This window comes from Crocuta crocuta, unplaced genomic scaffold, assembly GCF_008692635.1.
Source record: "Crocuta crocuta isolate KB4526 unplaced genomic scaffold, BGI_CrCroc_1.0 scaffold64, whole genome shotgun sequence".
Lineage (NCBI taxonomy): Eukaryota > Metazoa > Chordata > Mammalia > Carnivora > Hyaenidae > Crocuta > Crocuta crocuta.
This window is the reverse complement of record NW_027530640.1, coordinates 8,324,351-8,341,647: the sequence shown is the minus strand read 5'-3', so window position 1 is coordinate 8,341,647 and position 17,297 is coordinate 8,324,351. Positions and strand designations below refer to the sequence as shown.

Genomic DNA, 17,297 nt, shown 5'->3' with positions numbered 1-17,297 from the left:
TAATACATTTTTCCGAACCCATAGAATGGACCGCAGCAAGAGCGAACTCTATGGAAACTAGGGGTTCTGAGTGGAAACGATGTGTCAGAGTGTGTGTGAGAGGTTATAACCCACGTAGCACTGTGGTGCTGGCTGTTGATAGTGGAGGAGGCTGTGTGTCAGGCACGGCAAGGGCTATGTGCAAACTCTCTGTACTTTCTGCTTGATTTTGCTGTGAACCTAAAACTACTCTGAAAATTTAAGTCCGGATAAAATATAGATAGATACAAGCAAGAGCTTTCTTGAGCACACAAACCTTGCCCAACAGCGCCTCCTAGCTCTCACAATCGATACACTTTCTCCGCAGAGCGCTTCCAGATTAAGTATCCCAAAGCAGGAGACTGGGGGCAGTTTTGCTTCTTTGAGCCACACTTACTCGTAACTCGTGTGTGTTGGGGGTTAGAGGGACAGGAAAGGGAGGGAGAGAAAGGCAGGCTGAGGCTGGCATTTGCCAAGCCCTGGCCCTGGAGTGTTAGCCAGGCTCCCAGATTTCCAGGCAGGCCAGACACTGGCTTGTTTTAAATGCCCTCAGAGACCTGCCAAGTGTGTGGGGGGGTGCAGAGAGCCCCAGGGCTGCATTTAAAGGTGTCCGAGGCATCCTGTGGCCTGCAGCAAGCCCATCAGCAGTGGGGTCTGCCTCCGCATGACTGAACCACGAGGTCCTGGGCCTCGAGAAGAAACCCTGAGGTGGGGTATATGTCCGTCTTAAGAACAGGTCCCCTGGCAGCCAGCATTGAGGTAGACAGGCAGAGGGCAAGGCTTCTGCAGCGTGGATGCTCTGAGTCAACGGCCGCCAAACAGAAATAGCCACGCACTGGGCCACTGGGTGACAACTTCAGCAGAGGCCTCACTGGTGATTTACACTTCAGGAGGTGACACGGTCCCAGGGAGCCTCTGGCAAACCGCTTGGAGAGAGCTCTGCGGGCAGGATTTCTCATTTTCTCTTCACCGCTCCATTCTTATGATATAGTGCCCCCCTGGGGCACGGGGAACGAGAAAATGTTTTTTATATTATAGTAGCGGCCATGTGGAAAAGACATATTTCCTACGACATTCGGTTCAGAATGAAGACGCACATTTGTAAAGCATATGTGAGAAATGTCACGCATGAAGGGTATGAAATATTTGTTGTCATGGCTGGGGCTAGTTGTGTGAAATACCATAGGACAGGGAGCATAATTTTAAGGGTGAGAAACCACTGGGGAAAACGTGAGCTGCTGGTCTTCAGAACGCCTTCGCAACGCGAGGCATCAGGCAGTGTTTAGGGAAGAGGAGGGCATGGCCAGGCTGTATATTCAAGCTTGCTTGTACTTGCATAAGTAATATCTGGAAAGGGGCACCTGGGTGGCTCAGTCAGTTAAGCATCTGACTTCGGCTTAGGTCATGATCTCATGGTTCATGGGTTCGAGCCCCACGTCGGGCTCTGTGCTGACAGCTCAGAGCCTAGAGCCTTTTTGCATTCTGTGTCTCCCTCTCTCTCTGCCCCTCCCCTGCCTGTGCTCTCTCTCTCTCTCCAAAAATGAATAAATGTTAAAAAAAATAAGAATATCTGGAAGGATGCCCAAGTTACCTGATGGGAAGGGTGAGAGAGACTTTTCTCTCTGCTTCTTTAATCTTTTCAAGAGTTGTGAACTATGTGCGTCCATTACTTTTTTGAAACATTGCATAGAAATGAGACAAACACAAAGCCTTTCACTTGGGGAACCTGCACCTCAGAACAGAGCTAGGACAATCAGGGAAATATTGCATATTTAGACTGGAAAAAAACAATCTCAGAAACTAAGCTTCCTCCCTATCGCCATGAACTTGAGTACGACCTCTGGGTATGGAACCAGCCAGACTTTACAGCTGGATGTTGCCTCTTCTCTCTCCCTTGATCCCGGGGGGCAGTGACTGCATGTTCTTTATGAGGGGCTGTGGCTGTACCCTAATAAACGGGACATTCAACAGCACAGCAGAGACAGGAAAATGAGCTAAGTGATGAAGGCCAACATGCCGCATCAGGCAGCCCTGGGGGCTTTGACAAGGTCAAGGGAGAGATTGGAGGGGATGAGTCAGAGGAGCTGCAGGCAGTGATGACAGCAGAGCCCAGGTGCTTGCTTGGAGGGCTGAGGATATAGCAGCCCACTCCTTCTTTGGTTCTCCTGGCATTGGCTCTCTCGAACTTTCCAAGTGAGACTTGGCATGGGCAAGGTCTCCTCTTGGGACACCCGCTCCTCCTTAACTTGGCCAACACCTGCCATTTCTACAAGACCCAGCCTTGGCATCCTCTGCCTGAGGAAGCCTCCTCATACCCCCAGTCTGGTCTTGGACCTTGGTGGAACCCCCCTGGTCTCGTGCTTCTCTTCTTGGTCCCCCTGGCTGGTACGTGTCTGAGAGCCTGTCTCGTGCACTGGCCTGGATCTCCATGAAGTAGGGTTTGTCTCTCATGCTCGGCCAGTACAGAGCCCACCCAGGGCCGGGTGCAGAGGAGGTCAGCTCCCCCCTGGGCTTGGCCTCTTCCTTGGGAAGAAGTCCAGGGGCCCCACTTGGAAACACAAGCTGGGGTGTGGCTCTGGAGCCGTGGCGGGGTAGGGTCCTGAAGCAGGGAAGCCTGCCTCTGTTTCTGGGGTGGAGAGACAGCCAACAGTCCCTGTGGATTCAGAGCACATGGACGCATGGGGGTGGTCCAGGAGCTGCAAAGCCTACGGGTCCCACTGCCAAGGGCCCCGCTCCCTGGAAGTTTCCATAGTCTCATGTATTTTGGTCCCAGACTGAAATGCAGGTCACGTGGGATCCGTCACCTAACTCCAAAGTGGGTTTTCTGAATGTCACTGGGTTTGAAATTCCAATAGGTATTAAAACTGGTAAAGGAGAATTAAAAGCAGACAATTTAATTTTGCAAAACAAATCCACAGAAATGGCTGGAGGGGCTTGCCTTTGTTTTGGTAAAATCAAGCCAGATGGCACTCCCCACGGAGATGGCGGCCTCCCGAGGTGGCATCTAAGGCTCACGGCCTCAGACAGGGCCAAGGCTATTTTTCTTGGCACCAGAAGCCTCCATGATTTAGCGGCTCTCCCCAGGAAATCTGGGTCCTCCTCCAGCTCACGATGACTATTCCAAATGCAGGCAGGGGATGGAGGGGGTAGGTGGAAGTGGCAGAAGTAAGTGGACACCCAGTTGTGGGCAGCATGGTCCCCTCAAACTTGCTTTCCCACTGTGTGGAGAGCAGTTTTCCTTGTGGGGATTAGCCAATGGTTTGAAGAATCAACCTTCTAGGAAGGGTTTTAAATCATGAGCAAACTCAAACATTTCAAAATGCTTTGAACCCCTGGGTTTTGTGAGTCTGCTATAATGGCGGCTCAGAATTCTCCTCACGGGCTCTGAGTCTGGGGTCCCAACTGCGAAAATTGGTATATGGCGGAGGCTGTCTGGCAATGGCTTTGTGTAGAAGCCCCTGGTAACAAAATCCCAGCACTAACACTAACCCCTGCCCTTAAAATCTGTGAGGCCAGGAGCATCAGGAAAGGGCAGAGAGCAAGGGTGTGGGACCCAGTTTAGAGGCAGGAAATGAGGGGCTTGGAAGCCTGGCAGCTCCCAGCCATCACCGATTTTCCCACTCATACCTCTGTGAGATTTGTATCGTTAGAAAATAATCAGTACTGCTGAGAGTGTGGCCTGTTCCTTATTTCTGTTCAACAATAAAGATGGGTACATGAAACTAACAAAATCTACAAGGTGAATTTGATTACGCTTTGTTTTACGTTATAACCAAGGTATGTAAAATATGTTATGTAGCCTGATATGGTCAAATATGGCACATTGTCACCATCAATCATAGATCTTATCTTAAAATAACTCTCTGCAGGGGCATGTGGGTGGCTCCCTCGACTCTTGATTTCGGTTCAGGTCATGGTCTCACTGTCGAACCCCACATCAGGCTCTGTGCTGGGTGTAGAACCTGCTTACCTGCTTGGGATTCTCTATCTCCCTCTCTCTCTCTGCCCCACTCTCCTCTAACAAAAATAACTCCTTTCAGGAAAGCAGCACATCCACAGGTATCTGGACCCTGACCTTAGATGGTATACAAACATTATTTCAAAATGGATTAAAGATCTAAATATAAGAGCTGAAACGCAATAGCTCTTAGAAGAAAAGCTTTATGACACTGTATTTGGCAATGATAACTTAGAAATGACACTAAGAACACAGGCAAAAAGTAAAAACAGGTATTGGACTACATCAAAATTTAAAACTCTGCATTGAAGGATCAATCAACAGAGAGAAATGGCAACCTATGGAATGGGAGAGAGAATTTGTAAATCCTATATTTGATAAGGGTTAATATCCAGAATATATAAAGAAAGTGTACAGGGGGCCCCTGGGTGGATCAGCCATTTGAGCGTCTAACTCTTGAATTAGGCTCAGATCATGATCCCAGGGTAGTGGGATTGAGCCCCACGTCAGGCTTTGTGCTGAGTGTGGAGCCTGCTTAGGACTCTCCCTTTCTCTCTCCTTCTGCCACTCTTCCCTGCTTGTTCTCTCTCTCACGTGCACATGCAAAAAAAAAAAGAAAAAAGAAAAAAGAATGCCTACAATAATAGAAAAACAATTCAATTTAAAAATGGGCAAAAGACTTACGTGGACATTTCTTTAAAAAAGACATTCAAATGACCAACAGCACATGGAAAGATACTTCATATCAGTAATCATTAGGGAAATGCACATCCAAACCACACTGAGCTATCACCTCACATTCATTGGGATGGCTACTTTTTTTTTTTTTTAAAGAAAATAACAGATGTAGGCAACAATATGGAGAAATCAGAATCCATGTGCATTGTTGGGGGGAACGTAACATGGTGCAGCCACTATGGCGGCCACCACCGTTGCTCAAAATATTAAACATAATATCACCGGATGATCCAGCAGTTCCACTTCCGAGTATATTGCCGAAAGAACCGAAAGCAAGGAATCAAACAGGTATTTGCATACCATGTTCACAGTAGCATTATTCACAAAAGCCAAAAGGTGGGAGAAAACCCAAGTATCTACTGACAAATGAATGGATAAACAAACGTTGGTGTAGTCAATGGAATAATATGGTGGAGAACTGTTCAGCCTTAAAAAGGGATGCAATTCCGACACACGCTACAACATGGATGAACCTCACAGACGTTGTGTTACATGAAATAAACCAGGGACAAAAAGACAAACACTGTCTGATTCCACTTCTATGAGGTATGGAGAGTAGTCGGAAACAAATAGAATGGTGGAGCTGGAAAGGGGGGGATATGAGAGTTTTTTAAGATAAGTTTAGAGTTTCAGTTTGGCAAGATGAAAAAATTTCTAAGATTTGGTGCACAGCAATGTGAATATGCTTAACACTGTGAATGGCACATTTAAAATGGTTAAAGTGGTAAACTTTTTATATATTGTACACTTTACCACAATTTAAAGGCAGATAACTATTTGCAGAGGGAGAGTTGGGTTTTTTTCCCCCTCGCTCCTTGGCTATCAGATCTGCGTGGAGTATTTCTGAGCACCAGGAACCAGCTACATTCCCACATGGTTTTCCCCCCATGGTATGTTAAAAGTCTGCCTCTGAAGACACGCTAATTTCAAAATACACTTTATTCTGAAACTTTAGTTAAAAGTATTTATGCTAGGCTTTTACCTCACTTAATTAAAAACAAAAAGGCCATGTTTGATGTGTGTTAGGCTGTGTTGGAGGCCATCTTTCCTAGCCAGATGCATCCTGTAAATAAGACCAAGCTGTATTTCTTCAATACGGGTTCTTGACTGAACCAGGAACACAGGCGAGTCCTTTCGCCCAAGCGAAAACTGACCCCTCATAAAGTGTTAAATGAAGAAGGTGGCTATAGAGCAGGCATGACGGTCCCCATTCTACAGCTGAGGTCACTGAAGCCCAGAAAGGAAAAACGACTTGCCCCAGACTATGTCCACAGGAAAGCCACGGCTGGCTCCCTCCGAGGGCTCCCCCTCTGCCTTTTGGCCCTCTGCTGCTCTGATCCAGTGGGTGAAGGTGGAGGGAGTGCTTGCTAGCCAAGACCCAGGGTGCCTCCTCCTTCCCTGAGCCCTTGCTCCCCAGGCAACCTAAGGGATGGCCCTTTAGTTCAGTGGGGGAAAAATAAGTCAAAGTGTAAGGTCATTGGAGGGCTTACAGGCACTGGCTCCAACTGGTCTGACCAGCCCACCCCAAGGTAAGAGCCAAGACGCTCTCAGAATTCCCAGGCACCCCATCCCCCGGCCTGCCCCAGGCACTGGTCAGGGCTCCAAGATTTAGGTAAGTCCTTATTATGGGACTTAACAACAAGTAAAATTGACGTATATTAAATTAGGCTTGGCAGTGACCCCTGGAAGAGGGGTGGGGGGCATGGGCCGGAAGGGCAGCAGCTCCTGGGTGCCTTCCCACTGTCTCTGGCTGATCAGGAGGGAGGGCCCCCCAGGTCATGCTGGCCAGTCCTGCCTCTGCAAAGGGGCCAGCCAGCACCGTGGGAGTGAACACAGAGGGAACAAACCGTCAGGAGGACATCCCTGATCAGCCATCTGCTTCCCAGGGGGGCTCCGGCCAAGAGACTAGTAGAGCTGGTCAAATCCTGGTCCCTCATTTCGTTGAGTCCTCTCATTAGCCAGCCATTACCTCATAGTTATCCTTCTTATTAGCCAGGAGCACGGGGTAGGGGGAGGCAGAGGCATTTGTGCAAACTGGGTACTGTCTCCCCCCTTCCTCCCTCAGGCACCGTCCCACGTCCCATCCTACAGGGTCAGCCCAAGCGTCCCCTCCTCCAGGAGGCCTTCCCTGGGGTCCCCCATGCCCTGACAGGTCAGATGACCCTCCTGGAGGTTCATGGTTCTGTGCACCCCCCTCACAGCACGGATCTCTATGAGTTGCAGGTGCTCTTTATCTTGCCTGAGAGCTCAGTGGGGGCGGGGAGCAATGGGTCGCGATCAGAGGAACAGCACATACATGGTAACCATCCTAACAAACATAGTAACTGCTAGGCTCTGTGCACTGCGTGCATTTCCTCTCCTGCCGCCCCTCCCTGGAGGGCACTAATGCTGCTCCATTTTACAGGAGCCAACCTGGCTTCTCGTCCTTGCTGTGCTGGGCTCTATGTCTGTGTCCGTGGGCAGGTTATTTACCCTTCTGAGCCTGTCTGTCCTTGTAACCACTGCTCCACGTGGCCTCCTGCGCTGGCTTCTGGCTTTATCTCCCCGCACAGTAAGGGGATGTCCTCTCCCCTAATCCTTTGACCAGCCTCTCCTTTCCCCATGGAGAGCAGGCCACTAGCTTTGCGGGTGCTGCCACCTGGTGGCCACAGGCAGCAGGGCCATCAGTGGCGTGGCCTGCCGCAAGCTGGGCCCTCTCCTGAGCGCGCTGCCAGCCCCATGGCTGGAGCACATTCGCAGAAGGCAGGACAGCCGCACTCCAGAGAACACCACCTACGAGGCTCGGCAGCTTCACGACCAGGCCCAGGATGCCACGGAACGGGCCCAAGTGCTGGTTCTGCCGCTTCTCAGCATTGACACATGGGGCTAGTTGACTAATTGCCAGGGGTCCTCAGCTTCCTCACATGTCAAACAGGTAACTGTGCCCTCCTGTGCCCCACCCATAACTTGGAGGGTCTTCCTGGAGCACCCCCTTTTCACTTCATGATCACTGAAAATGGAATTTAGGTTAAATTCGTGCAAAGTAGGTATTCAGCTCCAAATTTGTGTTCTTTTTAAGCCAAACCTGGGGCCTTCTGAGAAAGTGGGTTTGTGCAGGCTGTGAGTCTGTTCCTCTGGCCCCTCTCTCCAGGTGCATCTTCACACCCTTCAGCTGTTCAGGGCTCTGCTACGCGCGGCTCTCATGAACCAGCTTCCTATCACGTTCTTGCACTTTGCGCGTATCTCACTGAGCCCTCGCGCAACAAACTGTCCTTATGTCACAGAGCAGAAATCAGGCTCAGAGAGGCCAGGTAATGAATGTCTGAGGCCATGCACTTGCTATAAGATGGAACCGAGCCTCGCGCCAGAGTCTGTGTGACCCCCACAACCCTCACCTGCCTGCCACTATAGAAAGCCCTGGACACTGTGGTTCTCTCCCTGAGTTTTCCAAGGAGCACACAACAAAGACGTTTGTTCGCTGATGCACACACCTCGGGGTTCCCACACCAAAAAGAAGGGCATCCTAGCCAAGCGGGCCAAGTAGAGAGAACACAGCACTTCCTCTCTCCCTGCTCTCATTCTCCCCCCAGGAGACCACCAACCAGTGACAAGCAGGACTTCCTGTTCTCCAGAAAACACAGCTCGGGCAGGACTTCCTCGTACAGATGAATCCCTGGCTGTTTCAGTTCTCTGAACCAATGTACTGAGGGCCCAGGGGGCCATGAGCACATCTCTTCTGCCCGCCTACTCCCCCATGCCAGTCCTGGGAGTGTGGACGGAGCCTTCCTCTCGCTGTGACATGGTTGCTGGGTGCAATGGGGAGGCAGTGCCCCAGCCCCAAGGGTGGGAAACAGACCCAGAGAGGGGTTAGGACTCACCCAAGGTCACACAGCAAGCGGTAGCAAAGCCCCAGCCCGGATTCTGCCTATTGTCCACTGCCCTGGGTTCCTGATAGGAACGCTGATATTCTGTGCGGATCCCGATGGGGACAGTCAACCTCCCCCCAACACCTGGCCTGGCTCTGTGCAGGCTGGAGCTTAGAGAGCTAGTGGAGAAGATGTCTCCAGGGAGGCAGCCTGCAGTCAGTGGTTGGTCCCCCCCAGGGGTGGATACAGTCCCATCTCTGGAGGAGCTGGTTTTGGGGGGAAGCACTTGTGGTGGTGTCACCACTGGCTGGGACACACAGGGATGGATGACTGTTTCTACATTTTCTTATTTTCTTTCTTAGTTCTAGCTTAGTTAAGCAACCAACCAGAGTCTGAATGGTCAGAAGAGAGAAAGCAGGCTAGGCACTGAATAGTGCTCAGAGGGTCTTAGGCACCCCCCCCCCCAACGTGGCCTGCTGAGATCTCAGGGACTATGAGGGTCATCATCGAGGAAAGAGTAAGCAGTGGGTTGGATACAGTAAGGCAGATAGGGGGACCATTGGGCCGTGCTATCCACCTGGACACCTCCCAAGAGCCTGTGGGATAGCCTGAGTTTGATGGGAAAAAGAGACAGGATTACATACTGACTCATTCTGGGGCCTTGGGCCAGGTACTGCCTCTCTTAGGGCCTCCGTTACGCACTTGTAACATGGGCACCTGTCTCTTGCCTGTTTGGTGGTACAGTGAAGGCAGTATGAATACGCTCGGTCCCTCCCGGGGGCCAGGGCCCACAGTGCTGGGCAAACCTCTATCTCGGTCTCTTTCATGCTGCTCCGGAAGGCCTGCAGAGCCCAGCAGGGGTGGGCATAGGAGATGGCCTTTCTGCTCTCCTGCAGGAGAGCCGCCCACCACGAGCAGCCCTTACCCCCATCCGCTGAGGCCCTGGCCTTCCCGCGACATGCACTGGACTGCTCTGTAGCCCACGGCCCTCTTGGTCTCTGCTGGTCCTTCTGAAATGCTCTCTACACACTCTCCCACATAAGGTGAGGGCTCCCCCATTGGCTCTCTGTTCAAAAAGCCTCTCCTCTCTACCACCCCACACCCCTCAACCCCCACGATTGGCAGCAGAGAAGAAGAATGGGACCAGTGACCGGTGCCCTGGACACAGCCCCCAGGGGCCCTGGGGACAGGCTACAGCCACAGGCAGTGCCAAAGCCCAATGGGGAACCTCACCCCCCCAGGGCCAGCGCACGCAAGGATCCTGGGCTGGGGTTTCTCAACTGCTCAGCAGTAGGGTTGCACTTCTGCAATGGGAAATTACACTTCCATTTCCCTTCCTACAGGGAAAAAGGAAGAACGCAGCACAACTGATGAATGTTCTGACACAGCACGTCCCCAAACCGCAGCCATAAATGGCAAGCCCAGACCTGCTCTGGCCGGCACCCAGTTGCTCCCGAGAGCTCACAGCTACAGTGTCACAGCCAGATGTGCCCTTGGCAGTAAGGTAGGTGGGGGTCCGGGGGCCTTTTGGCCCACAGCCAGGGGAGACCCTGGCCGGGGGTGGGGTGGGGGGTGGGTGGGAGAGGTCTGGGAGCAGAGCCCCTGCTGGCGATGCACCAGGCACATAGCGTCTCCTGACTGTCTCCTCGCAGAGGTGGCATTGGCAGGTCTGGTTTGGCTTCCCCAGAAAAACTGGCAGGTCCTGGAGGCACAGGAGGGCCTCTCTGGGGGCTCTGCACTGCTGAGGGGTTTCTGTCAGCTCTGGGGTACTCCGCGGAGCAGAAGGTGAGGTCTCATGAGCGGCGGTGAGCCCTATTTCTGTGGGACTTTCTCAGGGTCCCTGGGATGTGAGGTGGGGTCCTAGAAGTGAACTCTGAGAGTTTGTGGCCTGGCCTGAGGACTTAGCGACCCCGCTTGGCCATCCTGGGCCCAGTTTGTGCTTTGTACCTCCAGAGGTTTCCTGCAGGTGGGGGCCCAGAGGGGCATGTAGATGGACACACATGTATGTCTGTGCTTCAGGGGAAAGGGAGGGGCCGAGGGGACTGGCTCTCACTACCAGAGCGGAAGGTCTTTGCCATGAGCCTACTTCACACCCAAAATGCAGAAGGGGCAGAGGGTCCCCGGTTCATACCACCTGAGACAAGATTCTAGCCCCCTCCCCATGATTTTCATGTGTGTGAGCATCTCTTCAATGGGCCATTTGTCACATGTGCCCCAGACACGTGTGGCCAGGCCCTGCTTGTACGGGACAATGGGACGCAAGGCAACAGGGCAGCTCAGACCACAGCCTGGGGGGCCTCGGGGACAGAGCAGGAGGAGCAGAGCTCAGGGAAGGCAGGACGAGGACCCACACAATGCTGAGGTGTAATGAGAAGATGGACTGGGGCGCCTGGGTGGCTCAGTCGGTTAAGCATCTCACTTTGGCTCAGGTCATGATCTCACGGTTTGTGGGTTTGAGCCCCGCGTCGGGCTCTGTGCTGACAGGTAGCTCAGAGCCTGGAGCCTGTTTCAGATTCTGTGTCTCCCTCTCTTTCTGCCCTCCCTGCTCACGCTCTGTCTCTCCCTCTCAAAAATAAATAAACATTAAAAATATTGAAAAAAGAAGAAGAGGATGAAGAAGAAGAAGAAGGAGAAGGAGAAGGACTGATGGTGGTGTCCGGAAAAGGTCAGAGAGCGGAGGCAGGAAAAGAGCTTCATAGAAGAGGCCACATTGGAACGGGGCTTTAAGGATGAGCGGTATTTGGGCAGGACCTGGGATGGAAGATGCCTTCTTAGCAGAGAAAATGCCATAAGCAAAAAGCCTGGTGCCAAGAAAGCATACAATGAGTTATTCAAACTCACTCATCCCCTGGTTCCCGCAAAAGCACTGGCAGGTTCTGGGCCATATGGGGGTGGGGGAGGTGCCAGAGAGTTTATATTCCTCAAATGCATGCAGGAGCAAAGCCGACTGTTGTAAGTAGCCTGACGGCATGTGCCAGTGACGTTCTAAAGGACAAATGATCAGAGATGGAGCTGCTGGAACAAAGGATGTGTGCAATTCACACTGTGGCCGCCTTGTTACTTGGCCTCCACACAGCTCCTGTGAGTTCTTTTTGAGAGAGTGAGAGAGAATGAGAGAGAGAGAGTGAGAGAGAGAGAGAGAGATGGGGGGAGGGAGGAGGGACTGGGAAAGAGGATTTGAAGTAGGGTCTATGCTGACAGCCGTGAGCCTGATACAGGGCTTGAACTCACAAACTCTAAGACCTGAGCTGAAGTCGGGAGCTCAACCGACCAAGCCACCCAGATGCCCTGAGCCCCTGTTGGTTCTTGAGTGAGATCTCTCCACCTTCTTCATCAGGGTGTGTCTTCTGCCCATATAGTGACACATTCATGCCCAGAATGCACTTGGCATGGTGCCAGGCCCGTAGCAGCAAGTTGGAACACACTAGCTGTTTTTGTTCATCCTCTGGGTCTCCAGGGAGCCTTTCTGGTCCCCCAGAAGCCATTGGGCGTCCCTGATGTTTCGAGCACCTGTCTCCTCCACCAGCTGGGTGTTCTGGAGATCAAGTTCTCATTCTCCCGTTGCCTGGGCTCACTCCCAGCAGCTGCTCGGTGCCTAGCTCAAATGAGGACCCAGCAAGGGTATTTTGTGTGACGGTTGAATACAAGGAAGGTGTACCCTGTCTGTCTGTTCTTCGCTTCCCACTCAACAGGGCCAGATTGTCTCCAGATGACAATAGGCCACCACTATAACCACACCACAGAATCTGGTATGTCATATACCTTACAAAGACAAGGACGGGCATAGTCACATTACAGAAAAGCAAACGAAAGCTCAGAGTGGGTGGGAGATAAGGCCCACCCACAGAGTGTGACAGAGGTGACACTGAGATTAGAACCAGTGGGACTGAGCTTCCACACCAGCTCTAGCCTCAGTGCTATCCTGGCTTGAGCAGAAAGACCGTGTCCTCGCTCCGTGCTCTGTTGTGTTTGGCTGGAGGGGGTCGAGGTCCCCTGGCTCCTACCACACTTTTCTGTCTGTGCTCCATCCTTCCCAGGCTCCCGTCCATGGAGAAGCCCGTCACAGTCCTGCGCGTGAGCCTGTACCACCCCACGCGGGACCCGGACACCTTTGCCAAAGTCCCGGCGAAGCTGCAGCACGACGCCAGCCCGCTGCTGGTGGGGCGGGGCCCGGACGCCCACCTCCAGCTGCAGCTGCCACGCCTCTCCCGCCGACACCTGTCACTAGAGCCGTACAGGGAGAAGGGCGGCACTCTGCTGGTCTTCTGCCTGAAGGCGCTGAGCCGCAAAGGCTGCGTGTGGGTCAACGGGCTGACTCTGAGGTTCCTGGAGCAGGTTCCCCTGAGCGTGGTCAACAGGGTGGCCTTCTCCGGCGTCCAGATGGTGATCCACATAGAGAGAGGCACCTCCCTGGAGGCCTTTATCTGCTGCTTCCATCTCAGCCCCTCGCCCCTGATTCACAGGCCCCAGGCTGAAGAGACGGATGAATGGGAAGGCCAACCCCAGGGGCAGCCACCCCCAAGTTCAGGACAGTGAGCTCCAGATCACCTGGGGCTTCTCCGCGGCCCTTCCCAGCCAAGCCTTGGAGGAGGAAGAGAAACACAGCTCCAGAAGGCGCCCTCAGACAGGATGCTTTGCTAGTCCCTCCAGCGGCCCCGAGCAAGGATTACCTGAAATAGGACCTTAACTCTCGTAGCTTCATCATGTGAGGTTGACAAGCAAGACCTGCCTGGCAATAATGAACTGATTCTGCAAACGTGAACAGCCTGGGCTGGGGGAGCACCCTCCGTGGTTACAGCTATACACAGTAATGGGAACTTCATATATTTTAGAGGCCCTGAGGGCTTCTGAGAGCCTCTCTCAGCCTCTCCCCACATTTCCCTGGCCTGTCTGCCTAGGAGTTACTTTATGTTGCTAATTTCATGAGCTGCTTAAGGGCTGGAGTCTGAGGTTGCGGGAGGAATGCATGGGACACATGTACCAATTACGTTTGTCGTAGCTCGGGGTTACCTTGGGCTTTCAAATACCCACAGGCACTCAGGGCTTAGGGAAGCCTGTGTTTAATAAACTGCAAGTATTTCATTAAGCTGGCGTGCCCAGCCGGATTCCCTCATCTCCAGGCAGGGTGCGTGCGTGCCACGCAGAGGCAGGGGTGGGGAATAGAGAAGAGGTGTAAGAGGAAATTGGAAAGGTGGGGGCTCACATTTCTGGAAAGGATGTGGGCAGAGCTCGGGGTTTCCTGGGGGCAGGGAGCTGGGGGCTGGGCTTGCCGGGAAACTCACTGTCACGGTCATCCTTACACTCACTCACGCTGTTATTTCTGGATCAAAGCCTTGGCTGATTGGAGGGCAAGGTGGCTTCTCAGAGCAGGGGAAGGAGATTGTGGTAGAATGCAGCTCAACAGTTATTTTACTCAAAGTGGGTCATATACTAATGGCGGTGGGACGGTCTTTCCAATATAAGGGACTAGTAGTGACCCATTCAAGTCAAGGGTGGGACAACTTCCTCAGTGAATGGGGGGAGGGAGGGATAAGTACAAGCACTCATGCTCCATGTCACCTCCATTCCAACTCCCCAGTGGGAGCTTGGAACTATCATTTAGAAACAGTGTTCATCCGTGTGATAGAGGGAGGGACCTACAACCTCGGATGGCCGTCATCCTCCTCGACCATGCCCTAGGATTTTGGGGACACTGAGGTTGGCTTGCATCCTGAGGCCTCTGGCCACCGCAAACAAGCCTTTCAACACTGTCTACTACCCACCCAAGAAGAAAAACTCTTTTGCACACAAGGCAGGCTACAAGGAGGTTCAGCTGGTCTGCCGGCCCCTCCCTGAGCATCCTCTCCAGTGGGCAGGAACCAGGCCTGTCCTGGCTTGGGAAGCTTCCCTTCTAATAGGTCAATAAGTCAAGTACACTCAGATTATAGCACAAGGCAGAGGAGGGCAAGGGCTGTGAGGAGAAGGGGCTGTCCAATGCTGTGAATGGCTCCCGGGGGCCCCCAAAACAGTCCTTCACTCAGTCATTCAACCAACTTTCACCAGATGCTAGGCAAAGCCCCAGGAACCTGCAGTGACCTAGGCAGACAAAGTCCCTGCCCCCAGAGAGCTTATGGGAGCTTGTTAAAGACACCTGTTGAGGAACAAATCACGAATTATTTGATCACCACTGTTCTCAATGCTGTAAACATTGCATTTTCTCTTTCCTCAAGCTGGTGTTAACGTTAGCTCTACCGTTAAGTGGCCGTATCTGACGAGTGCTTACTGTGTGCTCAGCACTCTGCCAGGAGCTGTGTACTTTGCCCAGCTGACTCCTCAAAACACCCAGACAGACAGTGGTCTTAACACATTGTACACCTGGGGAAATTGAGGCTTAGAAAGGGTCTCTTGCCTGACATCGTGTCACTTACTCACTGTGTGATGTTGGGCGAGGGATTTAGCCCTGTTCTCATCCCCATTTCTCCCTCCGGAAAGTGGGTAAGATAATAGTACCCATCTGCTAGTGATGTTATGATGGCCTTAGGAGCTCAGAGTGAAGCATCCATCACATAGCAGACATTCAGTAAGGGTTAGATGGCACCATGAGACCTGACAGGGAACGTGACAGGTCCGTGCCCAAGGGCTCGCCTGGGATGCCTGTGTGGAGCCAGAGAAGGTTGGAAGCCTGGTGGGCTGAGCGCAGAGCCCAGGAGCTCACCTTGCACCCTGTGACTTCCTGATAAAGGATTTTGTCTTTGCTGAAGCCCTGGTGGGGAGGCAGGAGGGGGCTGTAATCTGCTCCTTGCACCGGAAGGCCCGGTACTCACAGTTCATAGGATGGGAGACAGTGTCGGGGCTGGCGAGCAGAAGAAGCCATGCACTGGGGGGTCTGATGAAGCCCACTGGTTTGGAACTGCCTTTATATTTCACACACAGATTCTAAATGCAGCAATGATCCCTCCAGAGACCAAAACGCTCCCCAAACTGTGCATTAGGGAGCAGCAGTGCACATACAGAACTGGGAAGCCACAACCTGGAGTTCACACCTGCCCTTCAAAGGCGGAAAAGAGGAAGCTGGCTGGTGGCATGCTACCCCGGAGTCCCGGGGGGGTGGGGGGCAGCTCCTCTGCTCCAGCAGGGAACAGAAGGGGTCCCCTCCCCTCCAGGAAGAAGCAAACCTAGCAGCTGGGGTTCCAGGAGAGGAAACGAGCTACCTCCCCCATGAGGACTGGGAGATTCAGAGGGAAGAGTCTGGGAGTCCCTCCGGGACCCAGGAGGAAGTGTAGGGCAGGCTGAAGGATGCCTGCCAGAGGCCAGGCAGGAAGGGGGCCCAGACACTTCCGGCTTGTTCTTTCAGACTCTGCGGATTCACAAGCTCTCCCTGGAAATAAGAAACTCACCGCTCACCTCGTACCAGGTTTCAGGGCAGCAACGCTCTCCTCCATGCTAGAGTCCATTGTTCTTGACTAGAGAACCGTTTAAATCATGGGGTCCCTGCACCCACCCGCATTTTCACACATGGCCTGCACAGGTAGCCTGGGCAGGTGGCAGAGACCCTTCCAGCAACATCCTCTGCATTCCCTCAGCTCCCACACACAGGGCAGTGCGGCTAGGCGAGGGGGTGCGTGTGCACGCACACACCGACACAGGCCGCTCGTGTCCGCTGTGGCGGCTCCAAGCTGGGGCTCTGTAATCGGGGGCTGCCCGGGTTGGAATTCCTGCTCTGCCGCTTACTAGCTCTGTGACCTTGCCCAATGGAGTGAATTTCCCTGTTCCTCCGTTTCTTTTTCCGGAAATGGGAAAGGGGACGGCCAGCTGTGGGAGTAAAATGAAGCGGCACATATAAAGCACACCTACTGTGTGTGGTGCTTGGCACATAGTAGGTACTCAGTAGATTAAGCTTTCACTGTCCAATTTAGGGGAATGGATTGAAAGCAGGTAGACAGGTAGACTCAGCTCACACTCACATACGTAGGTCTGCTACAAAGACCTACATCAGTTACATCCGGGCACACCCCCGGAGGGAACTGCAGTTCTCTGAAGCCGTGTCTGGAAATCCAGGAATCATCCCCTGTGCCCTTTAAGGCACTTTAACCCTCACATTCTCTGCTGTTCCAAGAATGGGAGTCTCCCTCAACCTGTGTGCAAGTGGGACACTGCCTCCCAGCGAGCCTCATGTCCAGGGAGACCTGAGAATGCCCCATAACGGTGTAGGGCTCTGAGGCGTGAGCAAGCACCGTGAGCAAGTGATGGCAGACGCGTGGGGCGGCACGCTGTGGCGTGCAGCAAGGGAGGCACCGGAGTCCCACACCGACATCCCAAAGCGGTCGCCATAGTTTCTGTGTCTGTCTCCCTGTGAGACTTCAGGCTCCACGCAGATGAGGACCACAGGTTTGCTGTTGTGTTCCCGGTGGCCGCCAGGGAGCTGGCTGAATGGGCGGACAGACAGATGGGCAAGGTGAGCGTGCTAAGGCAGGAGCGAGGCAGGCAAGGGCACGGCCGAGGCTTGTAGTGGCTGGGAGAGATGGGCCGGCCAACTGGGGCAGCAGGGCCTCGAAGGCAGACACTAAGTCTCTTCCTGCTCTAGGCCTCAGTGAAGAGAGCCCAGATCTGAGCTGGGGCAGAACACAGCTGGTGCTTCTCTGGGTGCTCGAGCCTCCGCAGCCCAAACCAGCCAGGACGCTGCTTTTTTGGAGTTCTGTGAGATGACTCCTGGGGAAGGTCGGCTGCTGTGACAGGTCCCCATGTCACTGAGAAATAGC

General features: G+C 53.2%; 1 protein-coding gene across 1 annotated transcript; it reads left to right on the top strand.

Annotated features, from left to right (window-relative positions):
- The first annotated feature begins 9,966 nt into the window (after window positions 1-9,966).
- TIFAB (TIFA inhibitor) lies at window positions 9,967-13,627 on the top strand. The gene is made up of 2 exons (XM_077768924.1): window positions 9,967-10,063; window positions 12,597-13,627. The coding sequence occupies exons 1-2, from the start codon at window positions 9,972-9,974 to the stop codon at window positions 13,093-13,095; spliced, it is 591 nt and encodes a 196-aa protein (XP_077625050.1). The 5' UTR covers window positions 9,967-9,971; the 3' UTR covers window positions 13,096-13,627.
- The last annotated feature ends 3,670 nt before the right edge of the window (window positions 13,628-17,297 follow it).